The sequence below is a fragment of the Entamoeba histolytica genome, genomic scaffold (genome assembly GCF_000208925.1).
Source record: "Entamoeba histolytica HM-1:IMSS scf_1104750517131 genomic scaffold, whole genome shotgun sequence".
Classification (NCBI taxonomy): Eukaryota; Evosea; order Mastigamoebida; family Endamoebidae; genus Entamoeba; species Entamoeba histolytica.
In genome coordinates this window covers 5,777-23,480 of record NW_001915029.1, presented here as the reverse complement: position 1 = coordinate 23,480, position 17,704 = coordinate 5,777, and the positions used below count along the sequence as shown (strand labels likewise).

Sequence of the window (17,704 nt, the reverse complement as noted above, 5' to 3'; positions counted from 1 at the left end):
AAATAATGATATTACTTTAGAATATTGGAAATCGTTATATGAAACACAGGTGATATTAAATAAAGAGAATTGGAAAATAAAACAAATCACCTCGTGGAATGAAAAATATTTCAATTATGATAATGTCATAATAACAATAAATGAATTAAATTTAAGTATAATGAAAATAAATAACTGGAAATATTCATTAACATAATATAAAACTAATACAAGAAAAACAAAGATGAAATATAAGTAGTAGATAAAAAGAGTAAAATGAGTCTAATAAATGCTATGAATAATGTATATCACAATAACAATGAAAATGAAAGAAGAAAATAAATATGTATAAAGAAATAAAGAATAAAGATAAAATGTAAATAAAAAAATAAAAAGAATAAATTGAAACAAATGAATATTAAATATAGAGAATATCAAATTAAATAAAGAATTGAAAATGAAAATTGACAATATTCAAGAAGTTAAAAACAGTACCATTAAAAACATAACTGATATTATTGAACAATATAAATACATAACGAAACATATTTTATAGAGTTACTAGAAGAAGAATGTATTTTATTTTTCTAAAATGAACAATGAATAATATAAACTAATTCTATTAACACTTAATTGCTTGCTTATTTCTCTTTTATTCTTATTTCTTTTTATTTATTACAATAAGACCCGATTCGAAGATGGCATATCAGAGACATCTCATGGAACACTAAAGTATTGCTATTTTCAAATCTTTCTGTTATCATCTATTCATATCATTCATTTGGTGAGATAATATCAATTCAAAACTAACTGTTTATTATTATTAATATTTATTATGAGTGATTATTTAGAAAGACTATTATTCATTACTATTCACTAAGATGTATTGTTATTCATTATTAATTATAAGGATTATTATTTACTAAGGAGGTATTATTTATTAAGAATTATCATTTATTAAAGAAGACGCATATATAATTGATATTGTTGCACAAAAATTAAACATAAGGACATTATCAAGGAATAGCATTTCTTTAAGGGGTGTCGAAGGTAAAAGGAGATGAGCTATAACAGTATGTTATAGATATACTCTTCTTAAAACAACAATATAAAGAATGAGAAATATTATATTACTCATTAAAATCAAAATAAAAGTCAGGCAGCAACTTAAATGAGGAACCATTTAAGTCGAGCATGATTGAAAAACAATATTTCAATAGAAATAAAGCGTGTTGAAGAAACTGATTCACTCACTTCTCAACATGATGAAAAACCTAAAAAATAAGGTTAATCATAATTGATTTATTATTGTTCTATTTTCTGTTAACACTTCTTTCCATAGTTTATATCTCCTTTTATTCTCTAAATTTTTTTACATTCTGTCTATCTTCAATTTATTTATTGGAAGTCACTTCGTTCTTCTACTATCGTCAACTTCTTTTCTTTTGTGTGACTTATTTATTGTATTATAATAACTCATCCATTATTATAACATTTATTTTACACGTATGCTAACATTCAGTATTAATAATATTTTATGATTCATTAACTCATATAACTCATACCTTTCTTTTAGTAATAAATACATACCATTATGTATTAACTGAATAATGTTTTAGTAGAAATAATATCTGAACTAACAAACAAGAGAACTCAAAATAAATTAATACTATTTAAAGATGATTTATGAGAGTTAATAAGTTTCAAGAAGTTTAAAACTGCACCTGTATTATTAAAACTATAATAGAACTAATGATAGAGAATTAAGTATAATTTCTTCTTCTGTTTTTCTTTAATATTTTAAATACAATTTATTAATATATATTCTTATCACTAATATTCTTATCAAATTTATAGAAGAAATCACCTATTTTTCTCTTCGACATTATTAATTTATATTTCTTTTTATACTGTCAGCAAATAAACTATTTTAATATTTGACATAAGTTTTATACCCACTTAGTAATGTTAAAGAAATTAAATTACAACAACGTATTTTATAATATGTTGTTATTTTAAACTCTCATTAAATAACGAATATTTGACAAGTATTTGTAAATGTTATGATGAGCAAGTACTTTAAATTATATATTTTAACAATAGGATTAGTGAAAATTATCTTTTTCTTTAAAAATATACTAATAAATAAAATCCAATAAGTATTAATTATTTGAAATGATAAAAGATTATTAAAATATATTTCTAAGTTATTTAAAATAAAAATGAATAATTAAATAGTTTTTATGATTTTTGGTTGAATGTTTGTAGCTATAATAAACCATAGACATTGTATTCCAGTATTTAATTATACATATTACATATGAAGCATTTATTAGCATGTTAACATTGAATTCCAGATTAATATTTTTTATACATTATCTAGAAGGTTATTTTGATTTTCAATTCATTTTAATTTTCAGTTCATTTTAATTTTCAGTTCATTTTAATTTTCAGTTCATTTTAATTTCATTTTCATCAATATTATCTTATTTTCTTCTTTATATTACTATTTCTTCTTTTATTAGTTCATTATTTTCCTCAAGAAATGTGATATTTATCATAATTTTTTAATAATGAGTGCTTATTTGAATTATTCGTTTCTAGACCCTACCGTTGTAATTTTTGAATAAGGAACTTGTTTGTTTATTCCACAGTCTTTCTTTTTCATAAGAATAATCTTTTCTCTGTTCGTAGATATTCTAGACTTTGATGATATTTTCCAGCTAACCATTTTTCATTCGTCTTCATTCTTATCATAATTTTTTTTCAGAATTTTATTATCTCCTTAGAATAGTATATGTTTGATTATATTCATATAACATCTTTTTTTCGAATGACTGTTCTTTTATTATAATGATGAATATTCTTTTAAAATATTTTTCACTCATTACTTTTATTTTTTAATATTGATTTCCTTTATTCTCTTCGTTTTTTTTTTAAATTACTAAATTTGACTAACAAGTATTTGTATTGATTAGATTCTACTACATAAGAATTTTCGTTGAACTCTTCTGTTGCATTTCTGCTATTTTTATCGTTAATTAACACTTTTCTATTTAAATTTTCATACCAATTTTTGTAAACTTCTTACAATTAACAAGAGTTATTTTGTTTGAATCATAATATTAAGATTTTTAATACTAAATTTACGATAATCAATGTAAAATAAAAGAAAAAATAGTAATGTTGATAATTTTTTTTCTATAATAATTTTTGGTATATTTTTATAACGTAGTGAAACTAAATTTATGGATAAATCAATAACTATTATGAAAATGTACCACTTTGGATAGAATATTATCAATCATGATTTCGTAAATAGTACAACTATGATATGACAATTCAATACTCCACTCATCAACTTTATTCAAACTAACAAAAAGGATGAAATGAGAAATTTCTAAATGTTTCTTTCATTGAAATAAAAAGGGGGAATGCACTCAAAATTAGCAATTAAGATTTCGATGAATAGCTCAAGTTCAAGTTCTTCTATGATGCCTTCTGATGCAGAAAGTAAAAATGATGTAGTTGGATATATCTGTGTACTTATTGCCATTTTATTCTTTGGCAGTAATTGGATTGTTGTTAAAAAGTTTCCAGCAGGAGATGGATTTTTCTTACAATGGATGATGTCAATTGGTATTTTAATTATTGGAACATTTACAATGTTAATTCGTGGTGCAACTATGGAAGGTCCAATTTATTTTGAACCATTTGCAATGTTAGGAGGTGCATTATGGTGTACAGGTAATTTATTGTGTGTCCCAAGTTTACAAATGATAGGTTTGTCATTAGGACCAGCTATTTGGGGAATTGGTAATATGGTAACTGGATGGATTACAGGTACTTTTGGATTATTTGGACTTCATGCAGATAAAAATGATGTTAAAATCTTTTGGTTAAATATTGTAGGAGCAATATTAGCTGCAATTTCTGTTCCATGTTATGCATTGATTAAAACAAAAACAAGTAAAGATCCACAAGCTGAAGAAGCACCAGCAGAAGATCCAGAAGTAGATAAAGTAATTCAAGAAATGGATGAAAATAAAGAAGAATCTCATGTAACAGATCAAAATGATGAAAATCAAGCACCATCTCCAACAAATGAACCAGAAGAAACTAATGAAATCAAAGAACATCCACAACCAGTAGAACAAGAAGAATCACCAATATTTATAATGATAAAGTCAATGCCAGTATTCCTTCAAAGAATAGTAGGAGTTGTTTTAGCATTAATTGCAGGAATATTCTTTGGTTCTAATTTTGATCCACCCAAATATTTACAAGATAATGGATTATCATCTCCAAATGGAATAGATTATGTCCTTTCTCATTTCCTTGGTATTTTCATTTCTTCAACATTATATTTCATTTGTTATGCAATCTGTTTTAGAAATAAACCATTTATGTACAGAGAAACTACTTTCCCTGGTATTGTTAGTGGAATGATGTGGGGTGTTGCACAAGTATGTTGGTTTATTGCTAACTCCAACTTACCTTATGTTGTTTCTTTCCCATTAATTACTTCTGGTCCTGGATTATTATCACAAATTTGGGGAATATTTGTTTTTGGAGAAGTTAGAGGATGGAAAAACTTTATCTTCTTTGGTATAGGAACTTTTATTCTGATCATAGGAATTGTCTGTATTGTTGTTTCTAAATAACTTTCAGACATCTTAAAATAAGACGATAAACTATTAATTTTAGTTTCTTATTACATTCTTTAAAATTTTTTATTTTTCTTTTATACTTTGAATTGAAATTACTAAAATGAAATATTGAAAATAAATTCATTTCTATTTCTTTACTTCATATAATTAAAATATCTTTGTAGTTATTCCTTTCTATTAATTATTCTGTTTAAATAGTTTTTTTTTCTTTTTTTTTCTTTGAATGATTGTTTTTATTTTTAACTCCTTCCTTGAAATTTCTTATGATAAGAATAAGACTATGAATTGTATATATTCCTCTTTAATAAAAAAATTAATGTTTATTTTTTACCTCTTAATTTAGATTTTAATTAATAACTAAAAATAGAGAATACTTTACTATTAAAATTATCATTCTTCCTTATTTTTATTATTATTATTTCTTAATTCGTTTTTTCCTTTTCTTATTTTCTTGAACATGTTTGTTTTTATATATTATATTAAATATCAACTAAACTTAAATATTCTCATAACACATAACAACATTTGATTTTATTACTACTATAGTCATTCTATCATTAAAATAAAAAGGTACTAGTAATTTAATAAGTAATATAAATTATTCAGTTGTTTTAAGAATAAAAAAGACAATTTAAAAAATTTTTACCATAAATGTAAATTTTTAAACCAATAAAAAAATGGTTAAAAATAACATTGTTTAAATAAAGAAGAAATTGAGACAAACATAAAACAAAGAAATTTTTATGAAAGTAGAAGGAGGTGATAGATAACAAATTATCAAAAAATAACAAAATACAAACCAAGCATTATTTTGTGTTTGAAAGTAAATTTGAAATACTTAAAAAAATCTTAATTGTAATAATTAAATTATAGAAAAAAAAAATTTACAAAAAGCTATTATAACAAATAAATCAAATTTCTTACATTAATGAAAATGTTTTTATTATAATTCATTATTATTATTTTTCTATTTCTCTTTTCCTTTTATATAAGAAAAGAACTTAAAAAAAAATTAAATGAACATTTTTATTTGGTGTCTTTCATTAACTATTATAATACTGTCTTATTTTTTTATTTCATTCAACAATATTCAATTTCATAAGTATAACAATTCTACAATGACCCGTTTACCATTTATTGATTTACCTCATTTTAATTATAATGGAAAATGTGGAGAATTGTTTCAGTATCCACCAAGTTCACAAAGAGATTTAATAATGTATAGTCATGCACATTCACCTTTATGGAATATTCAACAATTTGAAATAGAACAAACATTAACGATAATGAGAGCGTCATTACCTAATGTCACTGCTGTTGTATTTACTATTGGAGAGATTCCATTAGAATTTTCAAATTTAATGAAAAGGTTTAATGTTATTGAAGTACCTAGTGATATAAAATATGAAAATTGGAATGGTGTTAATGCAAGAATACCATTAGCTTTAGAATATTTAAAAAATCATCAAAACCAATATGATAGAGTAATATGGAGCGATTTAAGAGATGTTTTTTATTTTACTGATATTTTTAAAACATTTTCATCAAATGATTTGTATTGGCTTGCAGAAAGTACAGGAACAAAGAATTTTACTTTTTATAATAGATATCCTCATTTTGTTTGGATGTTAAATTTTAAAGGAAAGAAAATGACTAAAAAATTTATGGAAATTGGTAATGTTGGTTTAAATGGTGGTTTAGGAATGGGTGGTATTCATAAAATGATACAATTTATTAATAAATGGAATGATTTAATTGAATTTGAATACGTAAGTAAATGGGGATATGACCAAACTTTATTGAATTTATTAACTCTTGATGAATTTGTTAGTAATAACCTTCATTTAAGTATTGAAAAATGTACTCAAAGAATGTGTTTCATTCCTGATCAACTTTCTTTTAATAATGGCGTTGCTTATTATCCATCAGGCTGTAGTCCAATAGTAACACATAAAGGTGTTCCAGATTCATGGAGAAGTGTTAATGGAAGTGTTACTGTACCAGAAGATAAATAGACATGGCAATCTTTCATTTATATTTATGTTTTTATATAAAAAACTAAATAAGCTTCAAAATTGATAACATTTCATTCTTTTCTAATTTATCATTATTATTATTATAAAATAATACTTTTAAATTCATAGTTGAAATAATTATTAATTTTTTTACTCAAGTCAAATAAAAATTTAATGTATGTTTTTTTTTTAAATTCATTTGTTTATGATAGAAATAATAATTTTTTTTAATTCAAAAATATAATTGAAGTTGTAGTATATTTAAATCATTACTAAGATTTTTATTATTTGAAATTTTCAATAATATTAAAGACTCTCTTTTCTACTTTTTTACGCAATAATTTAAAATATATTGAATTTGATTGGTAATCAAGTATGTATTACTTACTAAATATGAAACAAGTCTGATTCTTCATCATCTATTATCTTAAAAAAATATTACTGATATTTAAACTAGAATATACAATATCGTTTTCTTTTTAGTATAATACTTATAATACTTTAAACAAATAAATAAGAAAATTGTGAATAAAAATTAGTTAATTTATTTTTAAATCAGATATTTGAGTCTAATTAATGAATTTTTCTATTAAAAATGTTGGAATAAGTTTTGGCTTAGCATTTGTTAAAAAAGAACATTCACATACTTAACCCTTAAATGTCTTATTCAGTCTTCAAAATTACACAACCTATCTAACAAATTTAATTATATATCTGTTAATAACAAAGTATTTATGAAACCTATCTTTTTGAACAAATTTCAAATCATTCAGAAATTTATTAAAATAGGTACTTAGTTTAAAATTATAGTTTTATATATGGTATTGAAGAAAGTAATAATAAATTATTCCTCATTTCTTATTCTAAAAATAGAAATAAAAAGAAATAAAATTTCCAGAGAATATTAGAAGTTCAATTTGATTTTAAATCTTTTCAAAATATCTGTCAACTAAGTTTCAATATAATAATTCCTTCGTATACCCTGATTAAAAATATAAAAAAAAAACAAGTTCAGTTTAATTTATTAAACATTCAAAATTAATTAAACTCTTTATTACTCCTATTTGTTTTTTTTAAATACTAATCTTTTCTCATCACCTAAAAAGTAAATCTTCAATTATTCTAGACACCAAATATCAACCAAAATGTTACTTATTATAATTTTTATAAATTATGTGTATTGTTTTAAATGTTCTCCTGGTTGCATTAATAGTTGTATAGCAGATTATACATGTGATGGTTGTATTACTGGATATTCTAATGATACATCTTGTCTTACATGTGAACATGTCAATCCATACTCTGAAATTAACTCAACTAATCCTTTATATATCATGATAGATGGTAGATGTTCCCTCATTAAAAACACAATTAGTAAAACTCATTGGCTTCCTAGTACTGGTATAAAAGAAATTAATTCTTCTGGTCCAATGGTTATAACGTTTGACAGTTCTACTCCATATGATCAAGGACCTTGTTATAATGGTATTGGAACTTCTTCTTTTAAAAAATCTCATTGGTTTGTTGTTGACTTATCAAAACTCAAAAACATTACAGATAATATTAATATTGTTTTGGAATATACAGACCAAAACAACAAATCACCTATTTACATTGATACCACTTCATCATCAGATAAAGATAATAATCCACAATGTTTAACAAGATTTTTATTAACAACAAATGAAAGTACTGGGACAATGCAAATCCCTCTTGAATTTGACACCCAAGAAATGTCAAAATTATATATTTTTGCTTTTTTAGAAGATAATGCATCTGCTAGTGTTTCAATTAGTTTACAAGAGTTAACGGGAAAAGAAAGGGTGATGTCGTTTGAATTAACTCAAAGAAAAATTGATGAAATGATTAAAACAAATACACATTATAGACATGTTTTTCATATGAGAAATGAAGGAAGATATACATATCCTGTTTGTATGCCAACAACAATGACTAAAGTTATAAGATTTAGTATTGAATATTCTGGAAATTTTTCTATTCACATTAGTACAACAGAAGAAAATCGGGTTAGATACCTTCAAGAATATACAATAAACTCTTCAAATATAGCTCAATGTAAAAAGTTATGGGGTGTAACACATTTTAGAATTTCAAAAGATTCTGGAATAATAAATGGATTAAACTTAAGGATAGAAGGCAGTCCTATTTTAACTAAAAGGTATTTTGCATTACTTACAAATGAATTAGATATTGATATTCCTGTAACTTTTAAACCAATTTGTATTGACAATTGTAATAATGATAAAGGTCATGGAAACTGTTCAGCAATAAAACAGAATTGTATTTGTAATGATGGGTATGGTGGAGTTGATTGCCATTTAAAATGTTATCATAATGGACGTTGGCAAGTTGATGATTTTTCAAATTTATGTAAATATGGTTCATCAAACTGTGAGGATAATTGTACTTGTAAAAAAGGTTATTATTTAGTTGATCATTATTGTCTTCATGAAGACTGTTATAATAATGTATTAACTTCTAATATTGAATGTTTAAGAAAAAATGAAGGATGTTCTCAAACTTGTTCCTGTCTTAATGGATTTATTCCATTGAAAGGAAGTTCTCGTTGTATTCCAAAAAGTTGTGGGAATAAGAAAATTGATACCATAATTGATAATTTGAACGGAAAAAGAAAAGAACAATGTGATGGTGGAATTAATTGTAATCAATTTTGTGAGTGTATTGATGGATATGAACAAAATAAAAAAGATCCATTAAGTTGTAGTAAAAAAGGTGTTGACTGGGTGTTAGTTGGTACATTGATTATTACTGGAACTATAATAGTTTTAATATTTATTATTCTTCTCTTTATTCTTTTATCTTGTTTCATTAAATCAAAAAAAGTTGATATTGAAATTTACAAACAACAACAACCAAATTACTATTATTATATATATGGATCAAATAAAGCTGGTCCTTCTAAAGAAAATAATTATTACTTAGAACCTCTTGAACTAGACTTTGGAAATTCATCAAACTCAACGAATATTTTTGATACAAGATTTGAAAATATTGTAATTAAGAACCATTCTAAAAAGAAATGGTTGATGATCATATTTCATACTCCAAACAATCCAAAGTATGTATTTTATTTTGATCCTCAAGTAAAATTTGTTTCATCAAAATCTACAAAGAAAATAACAGTGTTTATGACTCTCCATTGTACAACAAAAATAAAAAATATAAAAATTCCATATACAATTTGGTTTTCTAAGTGTAAGAAAAGTTTAGAAATGATAGCGGATTTATTAAAGAATAAAACATTTGAAGAATGGAATCAAGAAGACAAGTTAATACTTGATAAAACTATTAAAACAGGTTGTATTAAAAGAATGCATTATCAGTTTACTATTGCAACGGATGCTTCATCATCAACTTTTCTTGACTATGATGAATTAAATATAAGAGAAATACCTATTGCAGAAGGTGCAATGGGAAAAGTATATATTGGAGAATATCGTAGTGTTCCAGTAGCTGTAAAAGAATTTCATTGGGATAATTTAACAGAAGAAGAAATAATAGAATTAAAAGAAGAAGTAATTGCAGAATGTGAACTAATGAGTAAATTAAGAAATCCATTTATAGCAAATTATATGGGATCAGTTACATATTTACCTCAAATATCAATGGTAATGCAATATTTTGTTTTAGGCTCATTAGGTGAATATGTAAGAAAAGATAATGAAAATTTTATTAGATTCCCATTTAAACTAAAAATTAAAATATTATTTGATACTGCTAGAGGAATGCAATTTTTACATGAAAATAATATTATGCATCTTGACCTTAAACCTGATAATCTCTTAGTTAATTCTTTTGATCCAGAGTCTGCTTGTTGTATTAAAATTACTGATTTTGGTACTTCAAGAATGAACAAAAAATCAAACAAAAGAACAGATAAAGGACTTGGAACTCCAGTATATCTTGCTCCTGAATGTTACCATGATGAATATACATTTGCATGTGATGTATATTCATTCGCCATTACTTCTTGGGAAGTTTATTATCAAGAAGAACCTTATAAAGATTTTAGGTCATTATTTGAAATTAAGGTATTTGTTGAAAAAGGAAAAAGACTTGAAATTAATAATACAATGCCTTCTTCTCTTAAAAAAATTATTAATTCTTGTTGGAAACAAGAAACTATTGAAAGACCATCATTTTGTTCAACTGTTGATAGACTAACTAATATATTAGATAAATCACATAAATATGAAGGATTAGATGTAGGTATTAGGTTTACTGATATTGAAGATATAATGAGAAAAAGGACTGAACGACTTAAATTATTATTAGAACAGAATGAATAATAATTTTAGAAATTCTTAAAAATAATTTATTTCATTTAAAAAATATTAAATATTAAAAAAAGAAGAAAAATTTATAGTCTTAAAAAACACAAAAAAAGATTTTCCACTAAAGAAAATGTTATTTTAGAAAAAAAAGAAAAAAAGAAGAATTTGACATATCATCTTATTATTTCATTTCTATCAAATCATTCAACAGTAGAATGGTAAAAAAAATTAGGAGATATTACTTTTGACAATGATATTGACAACATGAAAAAAAGGGGCAAGTAAGTTTGTACTTAAAATATTAGGAAGATTTCATTTATTATTTAATATAAGTTAAAATATTTGGTGGATATAAAGTGGAGTACTAGTAACAGAGTTGAAGAATAATCAGATAGTTATAACGCTTTTTGTTTCTTATAAATAAAAATATTTTACAAAAATTTCCATTAAAGGATAATACTAGAATATTTTATCTTTATACTGACAACTATGATATTCGTTTTTGATTAGATTTGTTATTAGTTTTTGTAAATCTGATTCATCTTAGTTATACCATTATCGCTGTGATCAAAAGTCTTTCATTTAGAATAAAAAAATGTATTTTTGTTGTAAAGAAAAATTAGATTATATTCAGTTAATTATTATCTAATTAAATTCTTTTATTTTCTTTAAAACTTTATCTTTTCTTACTTTAATTTTATAAATATAATACTTTGAAAAACATAATAACTTATTGTTGTTCAGCAGCAGCATTAGCAGCCTCTTCTTCAAGTTTTCTTTGTTCAGCTAAGACAGCAGCTGCTTCGTATGAGTCAGGAATTGGCTCAGTTCCTGAACATGGCGCTGTAATTCCAGAATCAGTAGTAGCAGCCCATGTTCCCTTTGAAGCCATTGGTCCAGCAGCATCAGCTCCTCTTCTATATCCAGCTTCATAAGTATCAGCCCCAACTGCTGCAGTTTTTCCAATATCAGTGGTGGCTTCCCATGTTCCCTTTGAAGCCATTGGTCCAGCAGCATTTCCTCCCTTTCTGTAACCAGCTTCATAAGTATCAGCTCCAACACCAGCGGTAATTCCAATATCAGTAGTAGCAGCCCATGTTCCCTTTGAAGCCATTGGTCCAGCAGCATTTCCTCCCTTTCTGTAACCAGCTTCATAGGTATCAGCTCCAACTGCTGCAGTTTTTCCAATATCAGTAGTAGCAGCCCATGTTCCTTTTGAAGCCATTGGTCCAGCAGCATTTCCTCCCTTTCTGTAACCAGATGAAGTAGATGATGATGGTCCACATCCCATGAATCTACATGGATCAGTGGTTGATTTGTAATTGGAAGAAGAACTTCCTGGTCCTACCATACGTGCTCTCATATCTTATTTAATGTGATATGATTTTCAGTTTTAAGGATTTTATACAGTGCTATTCCAAATAAAGAAAAACATCTCATTGGAGAACGTTTCTAGTTCACCTTTTCATCTTTTTGATAATCCTTTCTCTTCTAATTGCTATTTTAAGCTTTTTTGTTTTTCTCCTTATTTAGCACTGACTTCTCCTTTTTTTTACTAATATTGTTCTTTGTCTTTTTTTAATTTAAAAAATCAATAACATTTTTATTACAAAAACGAAGGTTTGTGTTTGTAGAATATTCTCTTTATTTGTGGATTTGATAAAGAGGACTATTGTTTATTTAAAAGGAAATGATGGTAATTGATTTGTTTTGAGTAAGAAGGTAATTTCTTTTCAAAACAAAATAATGGTTTTACTTCATTGAAAGGAAAGTTAAGAGAGTGTACCTAAAATCAAACCACCATTTTATTATTTAAAGATCAAATGAATAGAAAAAATTGATGCACCACATTAGGTACAACAAAAACAATAAATGTGTTAGATCAAGAGAAAGACATGTTCATATTAACCAGTGGACATGAACAATATGAGACTAGTTAGAGAATGAGTAATTGTGAATTTATTTAATTAGTCAATAACATAAACAATAAAGTAATAAATAGTACAACTTTTTTGGTATTATCTTAATTTTGAATATAGATTAATACTAATAATAACTTTAATCATAAATCTATACTACTTTTACTAGATTTTATAACAGAGATAATATGAAAAAAAAAAAAAAAAGAAATCAATTATGATTAACCTTATTTTTGGGTTTTCATCATGTTGAGAAGTGAGAAAATCAGTTTCTTCAACACGCTTTATTTCTATTGAAATATTGTTTTTCAATCATGCTCGACTTAAATGGTTCCTCATTTAAGTTGCTGCCTGACTTTTATTTTGATTTTAATGAGTAATATAATATTTCTCATTCTTTATATTGTTGTTTTAAGAAGAGTATATCCATAACTTACTGTTATAGCTCATCTCCTTTTACCTTCGACACCCCTTAAAGAAATGCTATTCCTTGATAATGTCCTTATGTTTAATTTTTGTGCAACAATATCAATTATATATGCGTCTTCTTTAATAAATTATAATTCTTAATACGTAACACACCCTTAGTAAATAATAATCCTTATAATTAATAATGAATAACAATACATCTTAGTGAATAGTAATGAATAATAGTCTTTCTAAATAATCACTCATAATAAATATTAATAATAATAAACAGTTAGTTTTGAATTGATATTATCTCACCAAATGAATGACATGAATAGATGATAACAGAAAGATTTGAAAATAGCAATACTTTAGTGTTCCATGAGATGTCTCTGATATGCCATCTTCGAATCTATAACAGAGATAATATGAAATACAAATAATTAAAAAAAAAGAAACTTGTAACTCTCAAAAATTATAAAATTACATAATTTCAATTAAAATTTTTTCTAATATCAATAATGATTATTTTATTTCAGCTTTTTTTTTAACTCAAAACCTTATAAATTACAACTACATTCTATTATCTTAATTGGGTTAATTCTAAATACTATTTTATTTTATCTCATTATATCCTTAAATAATTTATGTTTTAATTTATATTTTTAGTTTTAAGAATAATTTTTAACTTCTATGCAAAATGTTTGATAATATGTACCAATTATTTTGAATAACATCAACAACTAGTAAAAGAAAGTTCATTCTATTTTTGTTTTTGATGAAGTTTAATTTGATATTTCTATAATTATAAATTATTCATTCATTATATTTTATTTCTTTTTCTTTAAATTCTTATAATAAACATATGTTTTATAATAGTAGTATTATTTGTTTTCATTTAATATGTATTATATTTAACTAATATTACTATTGGAAACATATCTTTAATTATCATTAAAATTGTAATTCAGATATATTCTTTTTGATATAACACTTATTTAAATGATCATATATTTTGTTTTAGTATTCTTTAAAATATTCTTTTCTATTTTACTCTAAACATTAATACAATGAATTACATTGATAATATACTTTATAACATAACCTATTAATGGTGATAAAAGAAGAATGAGTATAATTTTTATTATTTCACAAAATTCCTTTTGTTTTCTTATTTATTTGTAGTTGTAAACTAATAACTTCGACTATTTTATTTTATAGAAAGAGAAAATTGATTTTATTGTTGAAAATATTGTGAAATAATACATTCTATATTGTCAGAATAATACAGTATCAAAATTAATTTTCATTTTTTTAAAAGGGTTAAATAAATAAAATACTTTTAATGAATTTATATTAGAAGTAAGACACAATTTTTCTATTTTTTGAACATAGTATTATAGTTTTTATTTCTTCTATTTGAAAATTAATATACCAATATAAATCAAAAGTATTAATTAAGCATATTATTGATATAATGTCAATTGAAAGGTTAATAATACAATTATTTATAATAAATATACATATTAAGTAATTCATTATGATTGAAATCTATTGTATATACAAAATAAAATGTTTTATAGATTTGGGTATAATCGTGTTAATAAAGTGATACAAAACAGTTAAAAAAGAATTGAATGTTATGAATAAAATATAAAAATAATAATTAGTCAATTTATAACAGAAATTTAAAACTTGTTTAAAATATATTAAATAGTTTTATTGAAAGAAGAATGTATAATTAATGAATAGTATATCAATGATGATGACATAAATTATATTAATTCACAAAAATCTTTAATAACCTTATTTTTTAATAAAATTTTGAAAATAAAAAAAAACAAAAATTAATGAAAACTCCCAAATAACAGTTAAAAAATTATTTCTAATAAAAAGAAATGAAAAGACGTACAAGTGTTTCTCAAAGTCTTCCAAGTTGTTCTTATTTTTCACCACTCTTTGGAGAAATTCCTTTCGTTGCAATAACACCACAAGAAATAATTCATTCAGAAACACATATAATTTTACCATGTTATTCAATTCCTAGTTGTACCTCATTTCAGTTATGGTGTTCAATATTTCCATTACTTTCAAACTTATCGAATATTAGTGAATTAACTAGGTTGTATTCTTTTACATCTCCTGCATCATTGTCGTTACTTCAATCATTACCCCCAATAGAAAGTAGTCATTTTTTTAGGGATACTATTCCAATTATTGCTTCTTTAGCAGCTATTCATCCAAAACTTTTTCCAACACCACTTATTCTTCCAACAACACCTAATTCAATTCTTCGGTTAAATAGATTACAAGTAGCATCGTTATTTGCATTATCATTTCTTGGACTATTTCGATTACCATTAAAATTTCAAGACGCAAAACAATTTCCAAGATGTTTAAGTATTGTAGATAAAGTATCAGCAACTAAATTAAGATGTTATATGGCATATTTTAGTACTATTGGAATAGCAATTATTAACAAAGATCCAATTCTTCAAGAACAAATTACGTATCAACGAGTATATGGTGAATCACCACAATGGTCTAATATATCTATTCCTGTTTCTGCTAATGTTACAATTGTAGATGGACTAATTGAAAAAGAAAATAGAAATGTATTAAAAGCTGTTTTTTCTTCAAAAGCAGTTGGTGGAAATGTACTAGAAGATGGATGTTCACAAGAAGAAATTATGTTTATTAAATGTCCAGAATGTATGGTTGCTTTATTAATTGCACCAGTATTAAATGCAAATGAATCATTTAGAATATATAATGTATTACAATATTCTGAAGTAACAGGATATGCAACTGAAATAAGTTTTAAGGGGAATGTAGCGTCATTACAATTGTTTGTTTCTTTGTTTTATAAAAAAAACGTTATAAATTCGTTAAATAACAAAATTTATATTATAGAAAACATGATTTTGTTATATTTGATGCATTAATTTGTGTTGATAAAAAATTACAATACACTCAATATGGAATTGACAGAGAACTTAACAAAGTTTTTAGTGCAATTAAAAAGACAGATGATGATTGTGATGTAATGCAACCTTTTGCAACAGGGAAATGGGGATGTGGTTCAATGCTTGGTGATTCTCGTTTAAAATTTATTATTCAATTATTAGCATCTTCATTAACAGGAAGAGAAATGAGGTTTGTTTTATTTAAAATTTAAATAAAATTAATTTTATTAATTTAGTAATTAGATATCATCCTTTAAATGATATTCAACATCAAAATGAAATTACTGCATTTCTTCAAGCAATTAAAAATAAAAAACCAACTATTCAAGAGTTATATAATTATACATTGGCTTTAGCTTCTACTAATCCTTCTTCTCTTTTAACTAGAATAACACAACTTTAAAAAGAAATTGATTTAATTTTAATGTAATTCAATTATTTCCAATTTTTTTTTTAATTATTTATTTCATTTCATTTTATATGAATATTTTTTATTCTTACAACAGAATTTTCTTTTTAATTCCGCCAGATTCATTTCTATTTAAAAGTTTATTCTATTTGTTTAATTACTTCTTCATTTTTCTTCATTTTTCCTCTTTAAATTCTTTTTTTTCTATTCTTTTATATTCTTATTCTTATCTTATTATTCCAGAAGCTTTCATAATACTATTTAAACTGTATAACTGTTTGTTTTATTCATTACTTATTAACTAAATGACAGCTCAAGATATTACTACTACTCTTCTTCATCCAAAAGGTGATCATGTTTTACATTCACATGCTTATCCAATCTTCCAAACTTCTACATTCTGTTTTGATTCAACTCAACAAGGTGCTGATTTATTTATGGGTAAAGGAGAAGGTCATATCTACTCTAGACTTGGAAATCCAACTGTTGAACAATTTGAAGAAATGGTATGTTCTATTGAAGGTGCAGCTGGTTCTGCTGCATTTGGTTCTGGAATGGGAGCTATTTCATCATCAACACTTGCTTTCTTACAAAAAGGAGATCATTTAATTGCAGGAGATACATTATATGGATGTACTGTTTCATTATTTACACATTGGTTACCAAGATTCGGTATTGAAGTTGATCTTATTGACACTTCTGATGTAGAAAAAGTAAAAGCAGCTTGGAAACCAAATACTAAAATGGTTTATTTAGAATCACCAGCAAATCCAACATGTAAAGTTTCTGATATTAAAGGTATTGCTGTTGTTTGTCATGAACGTGGAGCACGTTTAGTTGTTGATGCAACTTTCACTTCACCATGTTTCCTTAAACCATTAGAACTTGGAGCAGATATTGCACTTCATTCTGTTAGTAAATATATTAATGGACATGGTGATGTTATTGGTGGTGTTTCATCAGCAAAAACAGCAGAAGATATTGCAACTATTAAATTCTATAGAAAAGATGCAGGATCATTA

At 24.5% G+C, this 17,704-nt stretch overlaps 6 protein-coding genes across 6 annotated transcripts in view, besides 3 other annotated features; 5 read left to right on the top strand and 1 right to left on the bottom strand.

The window, feature by feature from the left end:
- Nucleotides 1-181: a repeat region.
- Nucleotides 182-668: 487 nt separating this feature from the next.
- Nucleotides 669-1,301: a repeat region.
- Nucleotides 1,302-3,443: 2,142 nt separating this feature from the next.
- Nucleotides 3,444-4,697, top strand: EHI_057700 (uncharacterized protein; the record flags this gene model as incomplete). The annotated part of the gene is made up of 1 exon (XM_646999.2): nt 3,444-4,697. The coding sequence occupies one exon, from the start codon at nt 3,444-3,446 to the stop codon at nt 4,641-4,643; it is 1,200 nt and encodes a 399-aa protein (XP_652091.2). The 3' UTR covers nt 4,644-4,697.
- Nucleotides 4,698-5,767: 1,070 nt separating this feature from the next.
- On the top strand, nt 5,768-6,664 carry EHI_057690 (uncharacterized protein; the record flags this gene model as incomplete). The annotated part of the gene is made up of 1 exon (XM_647000.1): nt 5,768-6,664. The coding sequence occupies one exon, from the start codon at nt 5,768-5,770 to the stop codon at nt 6,662-6,664; it is 897 nt and encodes a 298-aa protein (XP_652092.1).
- Nucleotides 6,665-7,809: 1,145 nt separating this feature from the next.
- EHI_057680 (protein kinase, putative) lies at nt 7,810-10,995 on the top strand (the record flags this gene model as incomplete). Its single annotated transcript, XM_647001.1, has 1 exon — nt 7,810-10,995. The coding sequence occupies one exon, from the start codon at nt 7,810-7,812 to the stop codon at nt 10,993-10,995; it is 3,186 nt and encodes a 1,061-aa protein (XP_652093.1).
- Nucleotides 10,996-11,689: 694 nt separating this feature from the next.
- EHI_057670 (20 kDa antigen) lies at nt 11,690-12,364 on the bottom strand. The gene has a single exon (XM_647002.2). The coding sequence runs from the start codon at nt 12,341-12,343 to the stop codon at nt 11,711-11,713; it is 633 nt and encodes a 210-aa protein (XP_652094.1). The 5' UTR covers nt 12,344-12,364; the 3' UTR covers nt 11,690-11,710.
- Nucleotides 12,365-13,090: 726 nt separating this feature from the next.
- Nucleotides 13,091-13,721: a repeat region.
- Nucleotides 13,722-15,205: 1,484 nt separating this feature from the next.
- Nucleotides 15,206-16,676, top strand: EHI_057660 (poly(ADP-ribose) glycohydrolase, putative; the record flags this gene model as incomplete). The annotated part of the gene is made up of 3 exons (XM_647003.1): nt 15,206-16,155; nt 16,221-16,463; nt 16,517-16,676. 3 exons carry the CDS (start codon nt 15,206-15,208, stop codon nt 16,674-16,676), a joined length of 1,353 nt encoding a protein of 450 aa, XP_652095.1.
- Nucleotides 16,677-16,987: 311 nt separating this feature from the next.
- Nucleotides 16,988-17,704, top strand: part of EHI_057550 (methionine gamma-lyase, putative) — a gene marked incomplete at both ends in the record, with an annotated part of 828 nt that continues 111 nt past the window's right edge. The window contains one exon of the mRNA XM_001913898.1: nt 16,988-17,704. This exon is cut by the window's right edge and continues 111 nt beyond it. Coding sequence (XP_001913933.1) covers nt 16,988-17,704 — 717 coding nt within the window.

Excerpts from the sequence above, each read along its gene's own strand:
- EHI_057670 (XM_647002.2), bottom strand. The coding sequence starts at position 12,343 with ATGAGAGCACGTATGGTAGGACCAGGAAGTTCTTCTTCCAATTACAAA.